This window comes from Artibeus jamaicensis, unplaced genomic scaffold (genome assembly GCF_021234435.1).
Source record: "Artibeus jamaicensis isolate MK-2021 breed Jamaican fruit bat unplaced genomic scaffold, CSHL_Jam_final contig_233, whole genome shotgun sequence".
NCBI lineage: Eukaryota > Metazoa > Chordata > Mammalia > Chiroptera > Phyllostomidae > Artibeus > Artibeus jamaicensis.
The window spans coordinates 14,111,986-14,127,979 of NW_026521486.1; the positions used below are offsets into that span (position 1 = coordinate 14,111,986).

Sequence of the window (15,994 nt, forward strand, 5' to 3'; positions counted from 1 at the left end):
AGCTTCCAAATGTATAACTAGATATCATATCTTGTTGGGGGGTAGAGAAGAAATTTTATTCATGAGAATATTCTTTTAAAAAAAAAACCTTTAAGAAAGTTGAAAATTTAAGATAGCTCCAGACACGAAATTTCCAACATGCACATCTGTCCATTTCTGACAACAATGAATGCTAAGTTGATCTTCCAGTTCTCTTTATGGGTATCAGAGCGATGTTCTTATTGAACCTTAAAGGCCATAGTGAGCCTCTCTTGTCTCCTATCTTCCCCATGCAACGCCATAAATCTAACTTCTGCCTGTCCTATTGTTCGGAAAAAAGCAACCATATTGTGCTGATTGCTATTAAATTAAAGCATAAAGGACGAGACACAAATGTGGAAGCCCATCTTACCAGCAGGGATACCACTATCTTTTATTTGGCGTTTTGGGAGGGTCAGAAAGTCATGACAGGCATCTGACCTCTGATAACCTCTTTGGTGCTTCTGTGCGCCGTTTTGGGGGGAAGAACTTAATTAAATACAATTGAATTTCCCGGCTAACATTGCTGCTGAAAGGCTTCCTTTTAGACGGCTTGGTGTTTGCTGGTGAGGAACAAACAAAGATGCCTCTTTTGTTCCTCAAAGAAAAGTTAGCATATGTTAGTTAAGGATTTGTGATTTCTTTTGACTAGACTGCCGAGTTCCTAAAAATTCAATGAGTCTTTTGAAATAATAACCACAATAGAAGATGAAATATGTGACTAACTGAAACCCTAACTTTTCTTGTTCTGAATAATTATTGTTAAAGTTAATGTTTTTAAGAGTTTACTATATTTATTTACAATAAAAGATTACGATCATAGCTTTATAATGAAGTTACTAATAGTTGCCCACACAGTATAGAACTTGTCTACCTCCTGGGTCCTCTAGGTGCTAGAGGAAGGGAAGAGGTCCCAGCAGACTGAGTTATAGTACATGTTAGGATATTGTTACAAGTGTTGACAAAGAGTATACAGCTGTTGGTTACAAATAATGTATTATGAGTATTAATTATTGGTAAGCTTGTCTATAAGTTTTACCTTTGATACAAAGCAACAATTACATAAATATAAGGCAAAGAAATCCATCTTCCCATCATTATTCTTGGGCTTCTGAAATCAGTGGCTGACAACTAGAAACTGAGGAATCAATTTTATAATCATGACACACAGAAATAATAAGTTATTTCATTCAAGGTAGAGTCTTAGTGCTTATTTTAGGAGGAATTGGGTTTAGAGTTTCTTAGATTCAAGGAATATTTTAATCCTAGATGACTTCCTTTTCCTTGAGGAAAAGATTAGAATAAGAAATTGATGCTTTTGAATTCCAAGTTGATTTTCGGGTATGGTCAGCCTGCTTCCTCACCTCCATAATCTTTTCCTCTGTTTCTAAGCTTTCCCAGGTCTAATTATTTAGAGGGGGAAAAAAGTCAACACTTGACCCCACTGCCCTGTCTGCTTCTGTCTCATCTCTTGTTTTGTGTTCATGAGTTAAACTCTTAAAAGTTGTGCGCACTAGACCCATAGTCTTTGTGTTCACGTTGCCATCTTTCCAGAATAGTTTTTATGTTCACTCCTGTGCCCTGTACTGTGTACCCCGGCTGCAGTTACCACATCAGTACGACCGTGTGTGACTGGAACAGTGTACCCTACGTGAGGGCTCCCAGCTAAGGGGACAGTGGAGGCTGAAACCCAGGTACATTTGCTGGTCAAACCAAGTCTTGTCTTGGGGCTGAATCTGTCCAGAGGTGCTGGTTTTTTTTCCTTTTTTTTTTTTTTGGTACTTTGCCTGAAGGTTTCATAGGCCTAGCTGTGGCTTTGTCAATTATTCCCTTTGCTCCAATCTCAGCATTTACTGTTTGATCTTACTCTTTAAAATCTAGAACTTTTAACAAATAATAAATAAGCATGTGATCAGGAGTGAAATCATTACTTTTTTAAGGGTCCCAAATTCTTTGTCCACCAGAGTCTGAACAAGGCTGTTGAAATCTTAAATTACCATGGGATTGGAATTAATTATTTTTCTGTTTATTTAGCAAAACACTAGTTGAGGAAAGAAGAGATTCAAGGCTGGGATCCGCGTGGAAAAGGCAATGTTAATCTCTTATCAGATCATTCCCTGCTTCCCATCCCACAGCCTTGCTTATCAGAGACCCCAGAACAAAGTGAACAAACATAGGCTTTATACCTACACAGATGTATGTTGGAGTCTTAACTCCATCACTCAGTGATCTTTGTATTGGGTTGTTGTTAAATTCTCGGAGCTTCAGATTTCTCATCTACAAAAGAATGATATAAATAGTTGCCTGCCAATAAACAGTCCTGTGGTAGAGCATTAAGGGAGTCATCGCAGGGAAACACCTACTAGTTTGCTTGGGGTCAGCATGTTCTCCCAGTCTTGACTTTTTCCCACACTGATCCACTGCTAATGATACTCATACTTTCCTTTCTTTATCTAGATTGTTTTTACTTCTGCCTCAATATTTGGCTCAGCTGACATGTCTTCCAAGAAGTGTTTCCTGATCCCTCTAACTTGTCTAAACATTCTCCACCTTGGCTCTGGGTTAGGAGCACCCTTGGTACCTTATACATCCTTTTATCACAGTTTTTATCCTTCTGTGTTTAATTGTGCTGGGGGAGCAGTATGGGGATTACGCCTCATTTATTTTCACGTTCTCAGTGCTAGATATAGGGCATGACATATCAATAACTATTTGGTAAACTGACTCTGGATTTCAACAACAGGAGATGTGGACAGAAAGCCATGGCAGCGGGGAAGCCGATATTAGAGAGTCATGGTGACTAAACCACTTCCCTTGTATAGTTCATTTCTGATGGGTAATTTATTCCCCTATTGCTTAATTTCTGGTCCACTACACTTTCCATGTTTCTTCTTGGAGGAGAACTGATCTGGTCCGAATCTTACAACCTTTTAAAAACCAGCTACTTACTACAAGGATCAGTAGCTCAGTGTCACACTGTAGGGAAATCAACATTGCCTACGAGCTTGTTATAAGAGCCGAATCTCAGGCCCCACTGTAGACCTCCTAAATAATCAGGACCCGCATCTTAACTAGTTTATTTACTATAACATGTAAGAAGCACTGGATCAGACGCAGGTGCTTTCACGGATAGCATAGGCCCTGGCTGGATAGTTCAGTGGTCATCATCCTAATACACCAAGGTTGCAGGTTGATCCCTGGTCAGAGTGTGTACAAGAATCAACTGATGAATGCATAAATAACAACAAATTGATGTTTCTCTCTCTCTCTTCCTCTCTCTTAAAAATCAATATTTTAAAAAAAGAATAGTGTATTCCCTGACTTTCCTGATGTATAGATGTATCCATCTGTGAAGGCACAGGAAAAGGTATTGGGACTGAAGCAAAGAAAATGAGATATTGATGAGGTCTGGAACAATACCAGGAAGTAATTTTCTGACCAAGAAAATCTCTAATGAAACACTTCATATTAGATTAGTACCAGGTAGGTTATCTAAATATTTAAAATGATTTCAAATAAGTGAGAAGTCAGTTTTTCAACTTAATGGCTTGGTCCTCTGCCTGGAAATAAAATGTTTGCCTTTTTAAAGAGAGACTGTGTCTCTTGAAAGCAAGGCACACAACCCGTCGTAGCAAACACATTTTTTATTTGGTAATAGTTGAATGACCCGAGTGAGGATTTCCAAAGCTATCTCCAGTTTCCATGTTCTATTCCAGACCGGAGGCAAAGCAAGTGTTTGTTTTTAGCATAGTTAATACCCAAGCGCTTCGCAATTGTTTCCACAAAGCCAGCTGCCCTTTGCAGATCCCCCTGGGAAGCTTCTTTTTGGTTACTAACCCTCCAACGCCTACAACCCCTATTCGCAAAGATATTTGTCATATGGGAAGGGCTCCTGAACCTTCCCATCTTGTGGAGGAGGATGCTCAAGGCCCTAATTTGGAAAACTTCCCCCCTTTGCTCAGATCACTGGGCTCCTACGAAGACCAGCTCCTCTTGCCTAATCCTCCCATTGCAGCCCCAGGAAAGCAAAAATAAATGGACAAACCCAAACAGCACCTTTGCAATATTTCTTAGCTGACTATTGTACGATTGAAAATTCTGAAAAAATTGTCATCTTGAAAGCTTCATAAGATTTTGAATGTATTTTCTGCAGCAAAGTTTCTGTTTATGAATGTGTGGCCACATTGCATTTTGTGTTTATTGCCTTTGCTTTTTTATCAGTTCAGCAATGATTTTTCCCCCGGGGGTCTTCTTCCTTTTAGTTACCACCACCCCTCGCTCTTTTCTCTGTAAAAGGGAGTCCCTGAATGCAATTGATGACTGATCTTTAATACTAGGTGCTAAATGGGGGGAATAAAGAAGTAAAGCCCTCTTTTGGAAAATCAAGTTACAAAATTGTCAGCGGCAGACACTTGGTAACCACTGAGAGAGAGTGGCTATCCCAGAACCTGACTGTGGATTTGGTTTCTACTCTTCACACAGTTACTTGTTCAAGTATGTAGACATGTGTGCACATATGCCTGCACATGCATATGCATGCCCATGTGCACATGTGCGTGCATGCTTGCATGCTCCCCAAAACAAAACCTTGAACTCCTCAGGACATACCACCTGTTTTCACATCATTGTGGGGACAAAAGGGTTTTTTTCTTCTTTTTAGTTTTAATTAGCTGAGCCGTCCTATTTTTCAGGAACTTGCCTCTTCTCTAGCATATGGGCTGTAACTGTCTTTCTTTTCATTAGACCTGGGCCCCTTTTTTTGTCATTTATACCATACTTTTGCCTTTTCTCTTGCATTTTGAAAGAAAGAGGTTTTTCTATTATTTTAGAGCAAAGGACCTCTGGTTTATGTGGCGACTCTTGTGGCTTTATAAATGCACTTGATTTAGCTTTCAATGTGTAATTACTGCCAAACAAGTTAATTGCTTTATAAGTGTCCAAAATTCCCTGTTGTAATTTTGCTTTCATTTACCAACCTTCATTATACTTCCACTGTTCAACATAAACACAAATGATTGTTAATGAATGCCTAATGCCATATTCATTAGAAAAATCAGGTTAATGACTAGCAGGGAATATCCCAGCTTTATTCTTTCAAGCCTTTTTATTTTATTTGTTGATTACAATAGCTTTTTTTTTTGTTTGTTTACGAAGAAATTCTACCTGCATCTTAGATTTGTTCAAAAGTTCAAAACAAAGCTTTTCTAAGGAATCAGATAACCCCAGTCTCTGAATCTTCTTTCCTCTTTCTCTTTAGAAAGAGTCGCCTATTAAAGTGAAACTCAGAGTGTATATGAGTTCCATGGACTATTGGCCATCACGAAGGCCTACTCTTTGCAGGTCAGAAATCCCAGGACTGCTGTGTACAGATGTTCAGGTGGTGCACTGGACGGCCTTAGGAGGCATTGTTTGCATTCTCTTCTGTGAATGATACCAGACAGTTGTGACGACATACCCATAACCTGCATAGCTTTGAGTGGGGCACTTGGAAATCTCACTGAAATAAGAACTGTGTATGGCAGTGTGGTTTGGGGACAGAGTTTTGTGCTCGGTTTTGATCACCCTGGGCAAGTGTTGTCTACACAGAAGACAGCTGATGTTTGAAGGTGCATGGCTGGGGTGAGTGGCAGGAAGTCCGCTGAGGAGGAGGCCTGAGATGTATGTACATCATGGAGGGGGCGGCCTGACTCTCCACCTGGTGATTCTCACCTCGTCAAAGAGACCACTTCCCTTTTCTGTAGACAGGGGGTTACTTTTCCAATCAAACCTGACAGCTGGATTCTGAAGACCACATGTGTGCTGATTATGGGTGGAACATGGAGTCTGGACTCTGAAATTTGGTCGCGGGCTTGTCACAACCTGCTTGTGTGATCGTAGGCAGCTTCCTCATCTATCAAATGAGAATATTGATGATTTAGGATTCCTGCTAGTTCTTGTGACCTGTGACTCCTTTGGGGATCATGGGAGATTCTGCCTGCATTCTTTAAGCCCATTAGCTAGATGCTTATTATATGGCTTGTGATGTCAGGGACACTATGAGATGACACATTTCTTGATTCACCGGAAGGTGCTATGTGTGTGGCACACTTACAGCATCCTATGATTTCAGTGTTTGAACTCCTTTTAGGTGCCCCAGTGCTTTCCTCTGGAGTTTACCTGGAGCCTCCTCTGTGCCTTGGCAGGTTCCTTCTGTCCTGGGGCCGAAGTGCATGATCCAAGAGATGCTGTTGCTTCCAGTTTTGTCTCCCTCTGGGGTTCTCCCGTTCGTCAGCCCATAATCTGTACTTCCACGTACGTCTGCACCCCATGTGTCTCTCCTTCATAATGTTTAATATCATTGAAATTTTGCCTCCATTTGTGTAATTCTTTGGTTACTATCTCTTTCTCTAGACTAATAAATAAAGGAAAGGACATGGCGGACTCACCACTGTTTTTCTCATATCTAGACGTCTGCTCCTGTCCCGGTGGCGGGCCTGTTGGGGGTCCCTCCTTCATGACACCAGGTTCCTCAGGCCCATCAAAGACTGAGACGTGATTTTAGCAAATAGCGGACAAAGGAAAGTCAAGGACTCCAAGAATTGTGGCTAACCAAACAAATACAAAGTGTCAAATTGAAAAGCAGAAGTATATAAATAAATCCTGTTATTATCTTGCTGAAGTTTGATGTTTTAAGTAACACTACAAGGTTTCCGGTCATTGTCTGAAGCTCAAGGGTGTTTTTTCTGACCTCCCTGAATAGACCTGTTGTATGTACTGGATATTTGTGTCAGTCAGGCTTCTGCTTCAATCATTTTACATCAGAAATGACTCCAAAATTAGTGGCTTTCAACTAACAGCATTTGTTTCTTGTTTGTGTTCACTGGTCTGTGTGTTGATGGCGGTAGCTCTGCTGGGGTTGGCTCGTGCTGATTCAAGGCTCTGGCTTAGGTGCAAGTCTATTACTTTGGTCTTCTCCTCCTTCTGGGACCAGTGGTGACCTGGGGCATGTTTTTTCCCCCCTGGCTAAGGCAGAAATGCAAGTGGCTGAGACAAACCCAGTGTGTAGAGTTAAAGCCTCTGCTCTTGTCATGTGTGCAAATATGTCATTGGCCAAAGCACGTCACAGACCTAGCTCAACGTCAGTGGGACAAGGAAACATACTTCATTTACTCAGGTGGAAAGTATATCCAAGCTACGTGGCAAAGAGTGTGAATGTTTAATTCTATTCTATCCTAATACACCACGATATTCTCAAAATGTGTTGCCTCTCATTCATAATATTTGCCACAGTTGAAATTTTGCATTTATTTATATGGTTCTTTAGTTACCACTTGTATTTTCTTCTGGACTCTTGAAGGTAGGAATTGCATCTGTCTGGTCTCCCTATTAATCCCCTAGTACCTAGGACAGTGTTCTGGATAATACCAGGTATTCAGTGAAAGAACAGCTATTGTTTGAATAAACTAGCTTCTGATCTGCCTGAAAAATCATCTGTTAAAGTTCATGATACCAAATGCTTTGTTTCAAATCTTTCAGAAATCCCCTTGTTATATTTCCATCGTGAGAAGCGCGACCCTGTGGGAGAGAAGCCTTTCCCGTGGAAATGTGAGTAAGCACAGGGCCATTGTGTGTCTCCAGCTTTATCTTTTTCTGTTTATTTGCTTGATACATATGGTTTGTTCCTTTGTAGTTTTATTCTTCCTTTACTTTATAAGTGGTGAAAAAATTTAATTTCAAAATAAAAAGAATGTTAAAAGGCATTTTCCCATGGAACTGTGTGTCTCCATTTGAGATTCACCCTACATTTCCATCCTTTACATGGAGATATTCACAATGAGAAAAAAAGGCAATAGAACTCATAATGCAGTAGGTGTCTCTGCAGTGCTTGTACGTGGGACAATATCCTGAAACTAGGACAATAATTCCATCTCGGGATAATCAATAAAAAGAAACAACTGAGTTCATCAAGCAAATGCTGACCCGTTAGCAGTGTTTTTCCCCGCATCCCACCTTCTACTCACTGGTTGCTAATGATCTCTTCTTGGTGGGAGCCAGAGCGAGTGTTTGGAGCTACAATGTGCATCTGCGTGTCTGTAAGTGACCGTGATGTGCGCATGGAGATGGTCGCCATGGCTGGCCCAGCCAGTTGTCACGGAGCTGTGGTAGCTTCCCAGGTTTAGTCCCACCAGAGCCTTGTTTACAAAGCAGGACTGGGGGAAAAAAAGAACCTTTCAGCCAACACTGAAATTTACATCTTAAGGGCCCTAATTGCCTTCATTTCCTTCCTATTTTCCATGAAAGGAATGGATGGCAGTGTCCTCTCTGGAGGGTCACATAGCTCAGTGACAGGATGAAATCAGAGAGACCCCAGCACATGGGGAGGGGCCATCCTTGTTTTATCTGCTCTCCTCTCTACTTCCCAAAAACCTGTGAGCAAAACTGCTCCAAATGAATGCTCGCTGAAAAGTAGCATATGGTGACCGAAAATAGAATTCAAGAGTAGAAATCAAGAGATGTGGGAAATTACGTTTTTAAGATGAAAGGAAAATGTTACTGTTGGAAGAAGAAAAACATGACCGACCTGGTTTTCTAACTGTTCTTACACCACCAAACCACAGGGACATATGGAAATTAGGTGTTGGCTGTATGCTGTCTCATTAGTTATCTTCTGATTGGGACTTCAAGTAATTGCCTCTTAAGAATCCTTACAACGAGGGGATTCCATGGCTCCCACCATGGACTGTTTAGGGAGGAAATGGACCAAACCAAGTCCCCCTGCTGCTGCCATTCGCCATTAGTACTTTAGGGCCCCCAGATGGCAAAGCTTCATGAAAGGGGACCCCTGTAGGTCAATCTCATTTATGAAAAGATACTAAATTCAGTACCAGCAAAATCAAATTCAGCCATATATACAATAAAACACATCATAATCAAGTAAGATTTATTCTAGGGATGTAGGAATAGTTAACATAAAATATACATTAATAGATTAAGGGAGTAAAATTGTATAACTATCCCAACAGACACTTCGGCTTTAATTGGTAGGAGAGGAGAAAAAAACTTTTAGAAAACTGGGAATAGAAAGGAAACTTCCTTAATCTATCTATCTATATATATATATCTATATCTATATATATATATATAGATATATATATATATATATATCCTACAGAAAAATCAATCACACTTAACTGTGAGCTTTGGGCAGCATTTCTATTAGACTCAGGGAAAAACAAGAATGTTTACTATTATTGCTTCTATGTAGCAATATCCTGGGGGTCCAAAGCAATAAAACACACACAAAAAGAGGTACAAGAAGTGGAGGAAAAGGATAATATACAAGGGTGAGCAAAAGTAGGCTTACAGTAATACAAATAAATAATGCAATGATAAATAATAATAACACAAGGATAAACTCTGTGTTTCATGTACTCACAGTGATACACCTACTTTTATCGCCCACCCCTATGTATTACAAACCTGGAAAATTATCTCCAAATTATTACAATGTGTAAATTATTAAAACCAAAAATATCAACTTGTTTGCAATAAATCTATCAAAATATGTAGAAGACATATATGGAGAAAAATACAACACATTACCTAAGGACATAAAGTAAGGCCTGAATAAAGGAAGACACACTATACAAATGAATGAGAAGACAACCACAGTGTTTTTGATGAATAAAGAGCTGATCCTACAAGTCATGGGCAAGATCAAGGACTAAGTATAAATAAAATAGTGATGAAAAACAAGTGTAGGTATTTGACCTATCAGATATCAAGACTTTTATAAATCTATAGGAATAAGAAAATGAGCCATTGGCTCAAGAATTGACCAATGGAACAGAATAAAATACATAAATTTAATATATGAAAGGAGGGACATTAGATACTGATGGAGAAAAAAAGAACCATTTAATGAGCATTGGCTGGGAATACTGGCTATCTCTACAGAAGAAAAGTATGAAATTATATGCCTACTTCCTACCATATTGAAAAATAAATTGGGGGTGAATTTAAGACCTCAGTGTAAAAGAAATAACTTTTAGGAGAAAAATAAAAATATATTTTTATAACCTGAAACCCTTACAAAGGGTTTCTTAAACAAGGTATAAAAATCACAAACTTTAAAAGCATATCAATACATTTTATCAAATTTATAAAAAGTTTTATTCACCAAAATTTATAACAAAAGTGAAAAGGATGGGTTGAGATAATAATAAATGTTTGGAAAGGAAATACTAACAAGGGATTGGTATTAGGAATTTATAGGAAATTCCTATCAGTCAGTGAGTGTAAGACAGGTAATAGGTTAGAAAAAATAGGCAAAGAATATGAATTGACAATTCATAAGGAAGATACCTGAATATCCAATAAACATGTAAACAGATGTTTGGGCTTACTACATATCTATCAATTGACATAGATTAAAAAGGCTGATAGTAATGTGTTGGCAAAGGTATAGAGAAAGGAGCAGCTGCATTGTATCCCCTGCAGGAGAGTCACCTTGGAGAGCATTTTCATGACCTAACTCTATCGTAGAATGCAACAGTCTAGTGAATGTGTGACCCAGCAATTCCCACCAGGTATACAGTTAGAGACTATACATACTCAGGGAGACACATAGAAGGTTTCTGTTGCATTGATTTTTGATAACAAAAATCGAAAACGCATGCATGCCCATTAACAGGAGAGTGGATAAATAGATTGTGATATATTTATACAACGGGCTATTGCAAGGAATTTAAAGGAACGATGTAAAGCTACACATACCATCAAAGATCAATCTCAATAACCTGATGCTAAGTGAAAAATCAAGTTAAAGAATTGATTTTGTGTTTATTGTCATTTAGGGGATATATTTATATGTCTTTGCCCTCCTGTCCTAGTTTAGAGTCATTTGAAACAGATACACAAATTAGACAGATGATGATAAAAATACATTCCAAGTCAAAGATGAATCCAAGGATTTAATAACGTTTTAAAAAATATAAACAGATCATATCATTATACTCACAAACCTCCAATGGGCTTCAGTTCCATTCCCAGTGAAATCCGAAGTCTTTATCATGGTTCCAAGACCCTACTTACACAATCTGGACCTCACTGTGCCCAGCTCGTCCCTCATCCCTTCCTCTCCGGCCTTGCACTGCTCCAGGGCTCCAAGCACATTTCCCTCCTACGCCCTTTGCACTTATGCTCTACCAGGAATACACTTTGCTCCCTCCCTTCTCTCAGATCTCAGCCCCACTTGCCTCAGGACAAATTGAAACTGGTCTAGTGGGAAATCCAGGCTGGGAGCTCTCCCAAGGAAATGGATTTCAAAATACTCACTAGCTAGTCTGGGCTCAAAATCCTAAATCAAGGGTGTCCAAGTTCTTATTGCAAACTCCCAGGGATGAAAAAAAAATCAAGTGGCTTTCTTCCATATACATATTATGGAAGCTTTATATATATAAGACTCTATTCATTAGAATGTTATAAACTCTCTCTGGCTGGTGTGGCTCAGTAGATTGAATGCTGGTCTGTCAACTAAAGGGTCATCTGTTGGATTCCCAGTCTGGGCACATGCCCGGTTTGCGAGCCAGGCCCCCAGTAGTGGACATGCAAGAGTCAACCACACATTGATATTTCTCTCCCTCTCTTTCTCTCTCTCTCCCCTCTCTAAAAAAATTAATTAAATCTTAAAAAAAATAAAAGAATGTTATAAACTATAACATTTTTATAAATTATAAATATATTATAAAACACATATCCCATCTGATTTAAAAATGAATGAGATAGAGGTAAATATTACTTTTTCAGATCTAGTCATGAATTTTATATTATTTTAATTAATATGTCAAGAACATTATACACAAGGCTTATTTTTAATTTGAGTGGATATAAAGTCTTTATATATAGCATTTGTAAATACAAAATCTTTAGTAAGTCTTCTCGCTAAATTTCAAATATCTCTGTCAACTGTTTGGCAACTCTTTTGAGATCATCCATTTCCCTTCAGACCAAGGGGCTAGACTCACCACAGGGGCCTGGAGAACCCAGATTTAGCAATTCCAGTCCATACCTGAGTTGCTCATATGGGGCCTAGGTCACTATTCCTCCCAGAATCCTCCTGGTTCTCAAGCAAAGCTGCCTGCCAGCTGCCCGCGTGATCCTGTTCCATCTGGCTGAGAAAAGGAGGGGGACAGAGAGTAGCAGAGTGCTGTAGGATTTCACCAAGGCTAGAAAACCATGAGTGTATTGTATTAAAATCTACTCGACACTCTGCACCAGAGGTAATATAGCACTCATTCCCAGGGGACTTTGTCCTTTCATTTTGTTGGAGCTCTTGGAAGCCCTCACCAATATGATATGACAACAGCGATAGAGTAGAAAGAGAACAGGTCTCTTTTCTCTGTGTGAAATATTCCAGGCATTTAAAAACCTAGAGAAAATTGTAATAAATAACTTGTGTTCCCATGACTCATCTTAAGAATAAATATTTTACAAATAAAAATGTAGCATCATAGTATTTTAAAAGGGAGAGAGAGAGAGAGAGCAAGACCTGGTTTACTCACAGCCTGCCAGTGGCATGGGGGCTTAGGGCCCAGAATTCCCTGTTTGATCTCGGGTGGGTCTGGGAATGATGAGGGGAGCCAGGCTTGGGACCAGTCTGGCATTTAGAGGAGGAAGCTGCAGGCCGCACAGACCACCAGACCCAGGATGAGAGCAGATGCTGGCGCTGACAGTTCCCACCACACAGGTCAGCTGGAACTAGTTACAGCAGCTACCGTGGCACCTATGACAGGGATTAAAACAGAAAAGCCAGGAGGAAAAAGGCTGTCCAGCAGACACCAGAGAGACCCTGGCTGATGGCCCTCCGAATCATCACCTCTTCTCTGGGCCAAGATCAGATGCTTCTTCCCACAGAGCTCCACATGGAGGTCAAGAGTCGGGTGACTTTTTGAGAGTAGAGACAGTTCTCACTTGAGTGACTCTGAGAGTAGAGAAAGTGACTTGAGTGAAATCCTGGATTGGCTGAGCAATTTATCTAGGACTGTTTAAAACCCACAGGTGTCACTAAAGTTTTAAGGTGAAGTGTTTACTGCGGTTGAATTTGGTTAAAAAAGCAAAGTTAAATGTATTTAAAACAATAAAACGCTACAGAGAGGTAGGGGACGGGAACTTTGATCGGAAAAGTAGAAAGAACATCTTATTACCTGGACATGTGATAACAGTGCTCTGTCTTGTTTTTATTTGAAAAATGTTTTCCATCACCTATTATAGGCAACACTATTATTTTTTTAAGGCACTGTGGGCAGTGAGCATGTAGAAACATGTTTGGAGTCATAGACTAGGATATATGGAGCCTTTGTACAATTTAAAAAATGGTGCCCTCTGTGGGTGGGAGGGAGTAATACTTTCTCCAGGTGATGCAACCCCAAGCCCTTGTGGGAGGCTTGGCTACTGCAATGTGGGCTTGAGGCCAAGCTGCACAGTCCTCTGCAGAGGCCCTGGGGAAGATAGACAGCATGCAAAATAAATAACATAGAACCTATGATAAAGAACCCAAGGAAAATAAGCATATGTGTGTGTGGGGCTCATTTTTAAAATACACCGATCATGGGAAGCTAATAATAATATTTAGTAAAGAGGTGAAGGGGATGGAGGGCGGAGCCATAAAAGTCTTAGAGGGAGCATGTTCCAGGCAGAGAGAACAGCAAGTTTGAGGGTTCTGAGACTATAGTTGGTATGGGATGTTAAACAGGTAACAAAGTGGAGAAGTGGAGTGGGTGAGGGGGAACAGTAGATAAAGTAAGAGAGCAATAGGGACATCTTTGTTTGCTTGGGACTGTCCAGGTTTACACCTACTCTTATTATAGAGTAATTATTAATAGGACTCATGTTGACACTCACAAATGTCCCAAACTGGTGAAAGCGGTTATGGGGCTCCAGCTCCTGTTCAGTCTAGTAGGAGGCCATGGCAGGTTGTACTTTGAGCAAGATGAGGAACCGCTGGAGGGCTGTGAGTGGTGGGATATGACTTAAGTTTAAGAGGACCAGTCAGGTTGACTTCTTGGTGGTGGAAGAAGAGCTAATGGTTCTGGATTTGCCCCCCAGGAGATCGGGGTTCTGCATACAAGGGGCCTGAGCATCTGGCCTGGTCCTCCGGACACCCTCCCAGGTCTGGCACCTGGAGCCTCAGGCAACACTCCAGGGTGCAGGACCGTGTTTGACTGCAAACTGGTTCACTTCGTGAGGGCTGCAGCACAACAGCTGGGGAGAGGGAGTGCGACTTCAGTTTGCTCTTCTTTTTCTAAGCAATCCCACCCTGCAGGAGGGGTTGCTGTGTTTTGGATCCTATAAACCCTCTTCTGTGATAAACTGTATGCCCACGGATCAAAGGCTCACACCAACAGTGATTTCAGGAAGACTGTGAATGGCAGGGGGCTTTGAGCATAGGGTCCCTGGGGCTTCCCTTACTCATGGTTGATGTGACATTGACCAGTTAAGTATTAGGGCTTAGAGAGTTGAGAAAGGAGGAATAAGACCATATCAATAAGCCAGAGATAAGTTGGGGGTCATGACAAGATGGATTTTCCCATGGCCAATTCAGTTCCAGAGTAGTTTGGAATTACCACTGAGGGTTTTTTTTGTTGTTGTTATTTACTTGTTTGTTTGCTTTTAAATTAATTTATTGTTGTTCAAGTACAGTTGTCTGCATTTACCCCCTACCACTCCCCTCACACCCAGCCATCCCACCTTCCTTCCTTGCTTTTATCCCCCCTTGGTTTTGTCCATGTGTCCTTTATAGTTGTTCCTGAAAACTCTTCCCCCTTCCCCCAAATATCCCCTCCGACCTCCCCTCTGGTTACTGTCAGATTGTTCTTAATTTCAATGCCTCTGGTTATATTTTGCTTGCTTGTTTGTTTTGTTGATTGGGTTCCAGTTAAAGGTGAGATCATATATTTGTCTTTCACTGCCTAGGTTATTTCACGTAGCATAATGCTCTCCAGTTCCAGCCATGCTGTTGCAAAGGGTAAGAGCTCCTTCTTTCTTTATGCTGAGTAGTATTCCATTGTGTAAGTGTACCATAGTTTTTTGATCCATTCATTTACTGATGGGCACTTAGGTTGCTTCCAGCACTTGGCTATTGTAAATGTGTTGCTATGAACTTTGGGGTGCATAGATTCTTTTGGATTGGTGTTTCAGGGAATTACCACTGGGTTCTTCATTGTCCTGCAGTTTACTTAGAAATGTGATGCTAAGGCTGCTGATACCTGCTTTCAGAAGGCCATTGCTTGAGTGGATGGCAAATGGAATATGTGTTTAAAGATAGTGATTGTACAGACAAACCCTGGGATCAGACAGCCTCGGTTCAAATCCTCATTTTGCTGCTTCTTGCCCTGTGACTTTGGGAGATATGTCTCATCTTCCCAGGCTTCAAGCTTTCTTATCTGCAAGGTGGGATAATATCAGCACCAACCTCCTGAGTTGTTCTGGGAATTAAGTGAGTTCAATGTAAAATGCATAGGACGGTTCCTAGCCTATGTGGAAAGCCTGCTGTGCACACTGGCTTTTACTATCATTTCTTTTGACTAATGCACTAAAAAAGGGAAAAAAGTCTCTCTTTTTCATAGGGCTAGTACTTTATTTAAATGAAATGTTCTTTTGACCCATACATATGAACTAATATTGAATCTTACAGACTAATACCCTGAAGGCTGGTTTTTAGAGGCTGGTCATTTTTGGTCACTATGATTGGGATGCTGTTTGTTGTCTTTCTGTTTTGGGAAGTAAGTCAGTTACTTCCTCTGAAGTTCCTTCTTCATTCATTAGCAAATGTTGGTTTTAAAGTCAAGCTTAGCCTTTATCTCAAGTTTTCACTTTCATTTCAAAAATTAAAAAAATTAAAGTAAACTTCATCAAATTTCAAAGTAAAAAATAATTTTTGATTTAAATCTGACTAGGTAAGCAAAAGTTAGAATTGGTAAAAATGATAAAACCAATC

The 15,994-nt window shown here is 40.2% G+C and overlaps 1 protein-coding gene across 6 annotated transcripts in view; it reads left to right on the forward strand.

Annotated features, from left to right (window-relative positions):
• Positions 1-15,994, forward strand: part of CUNH12orf42 (chromosome unknown C12orf42 homolog) — a 121,166-nt gene that overhangs the window by 45,045 nt on the left and 60,127 nt on the right. For 5 of the 6 annotated variants that reach the window (XM_053661863.1, XM_053661862.1, XM_053661865.1 and 2 more), the window contains one exon: positions 7,534-7,602. In XM_053661863.1, the coding sequence (XP_053517838.1) occupies positions 7,534-7,602 (69 nt within the window). Of the gene's footprint in view, positions 1-7,533; positions 7,603-13,965; positions 14,009-15,994 lie in introns of those variants that run through there. The other variant, XM_053661868.1, reaches the window with a different exon arrangement.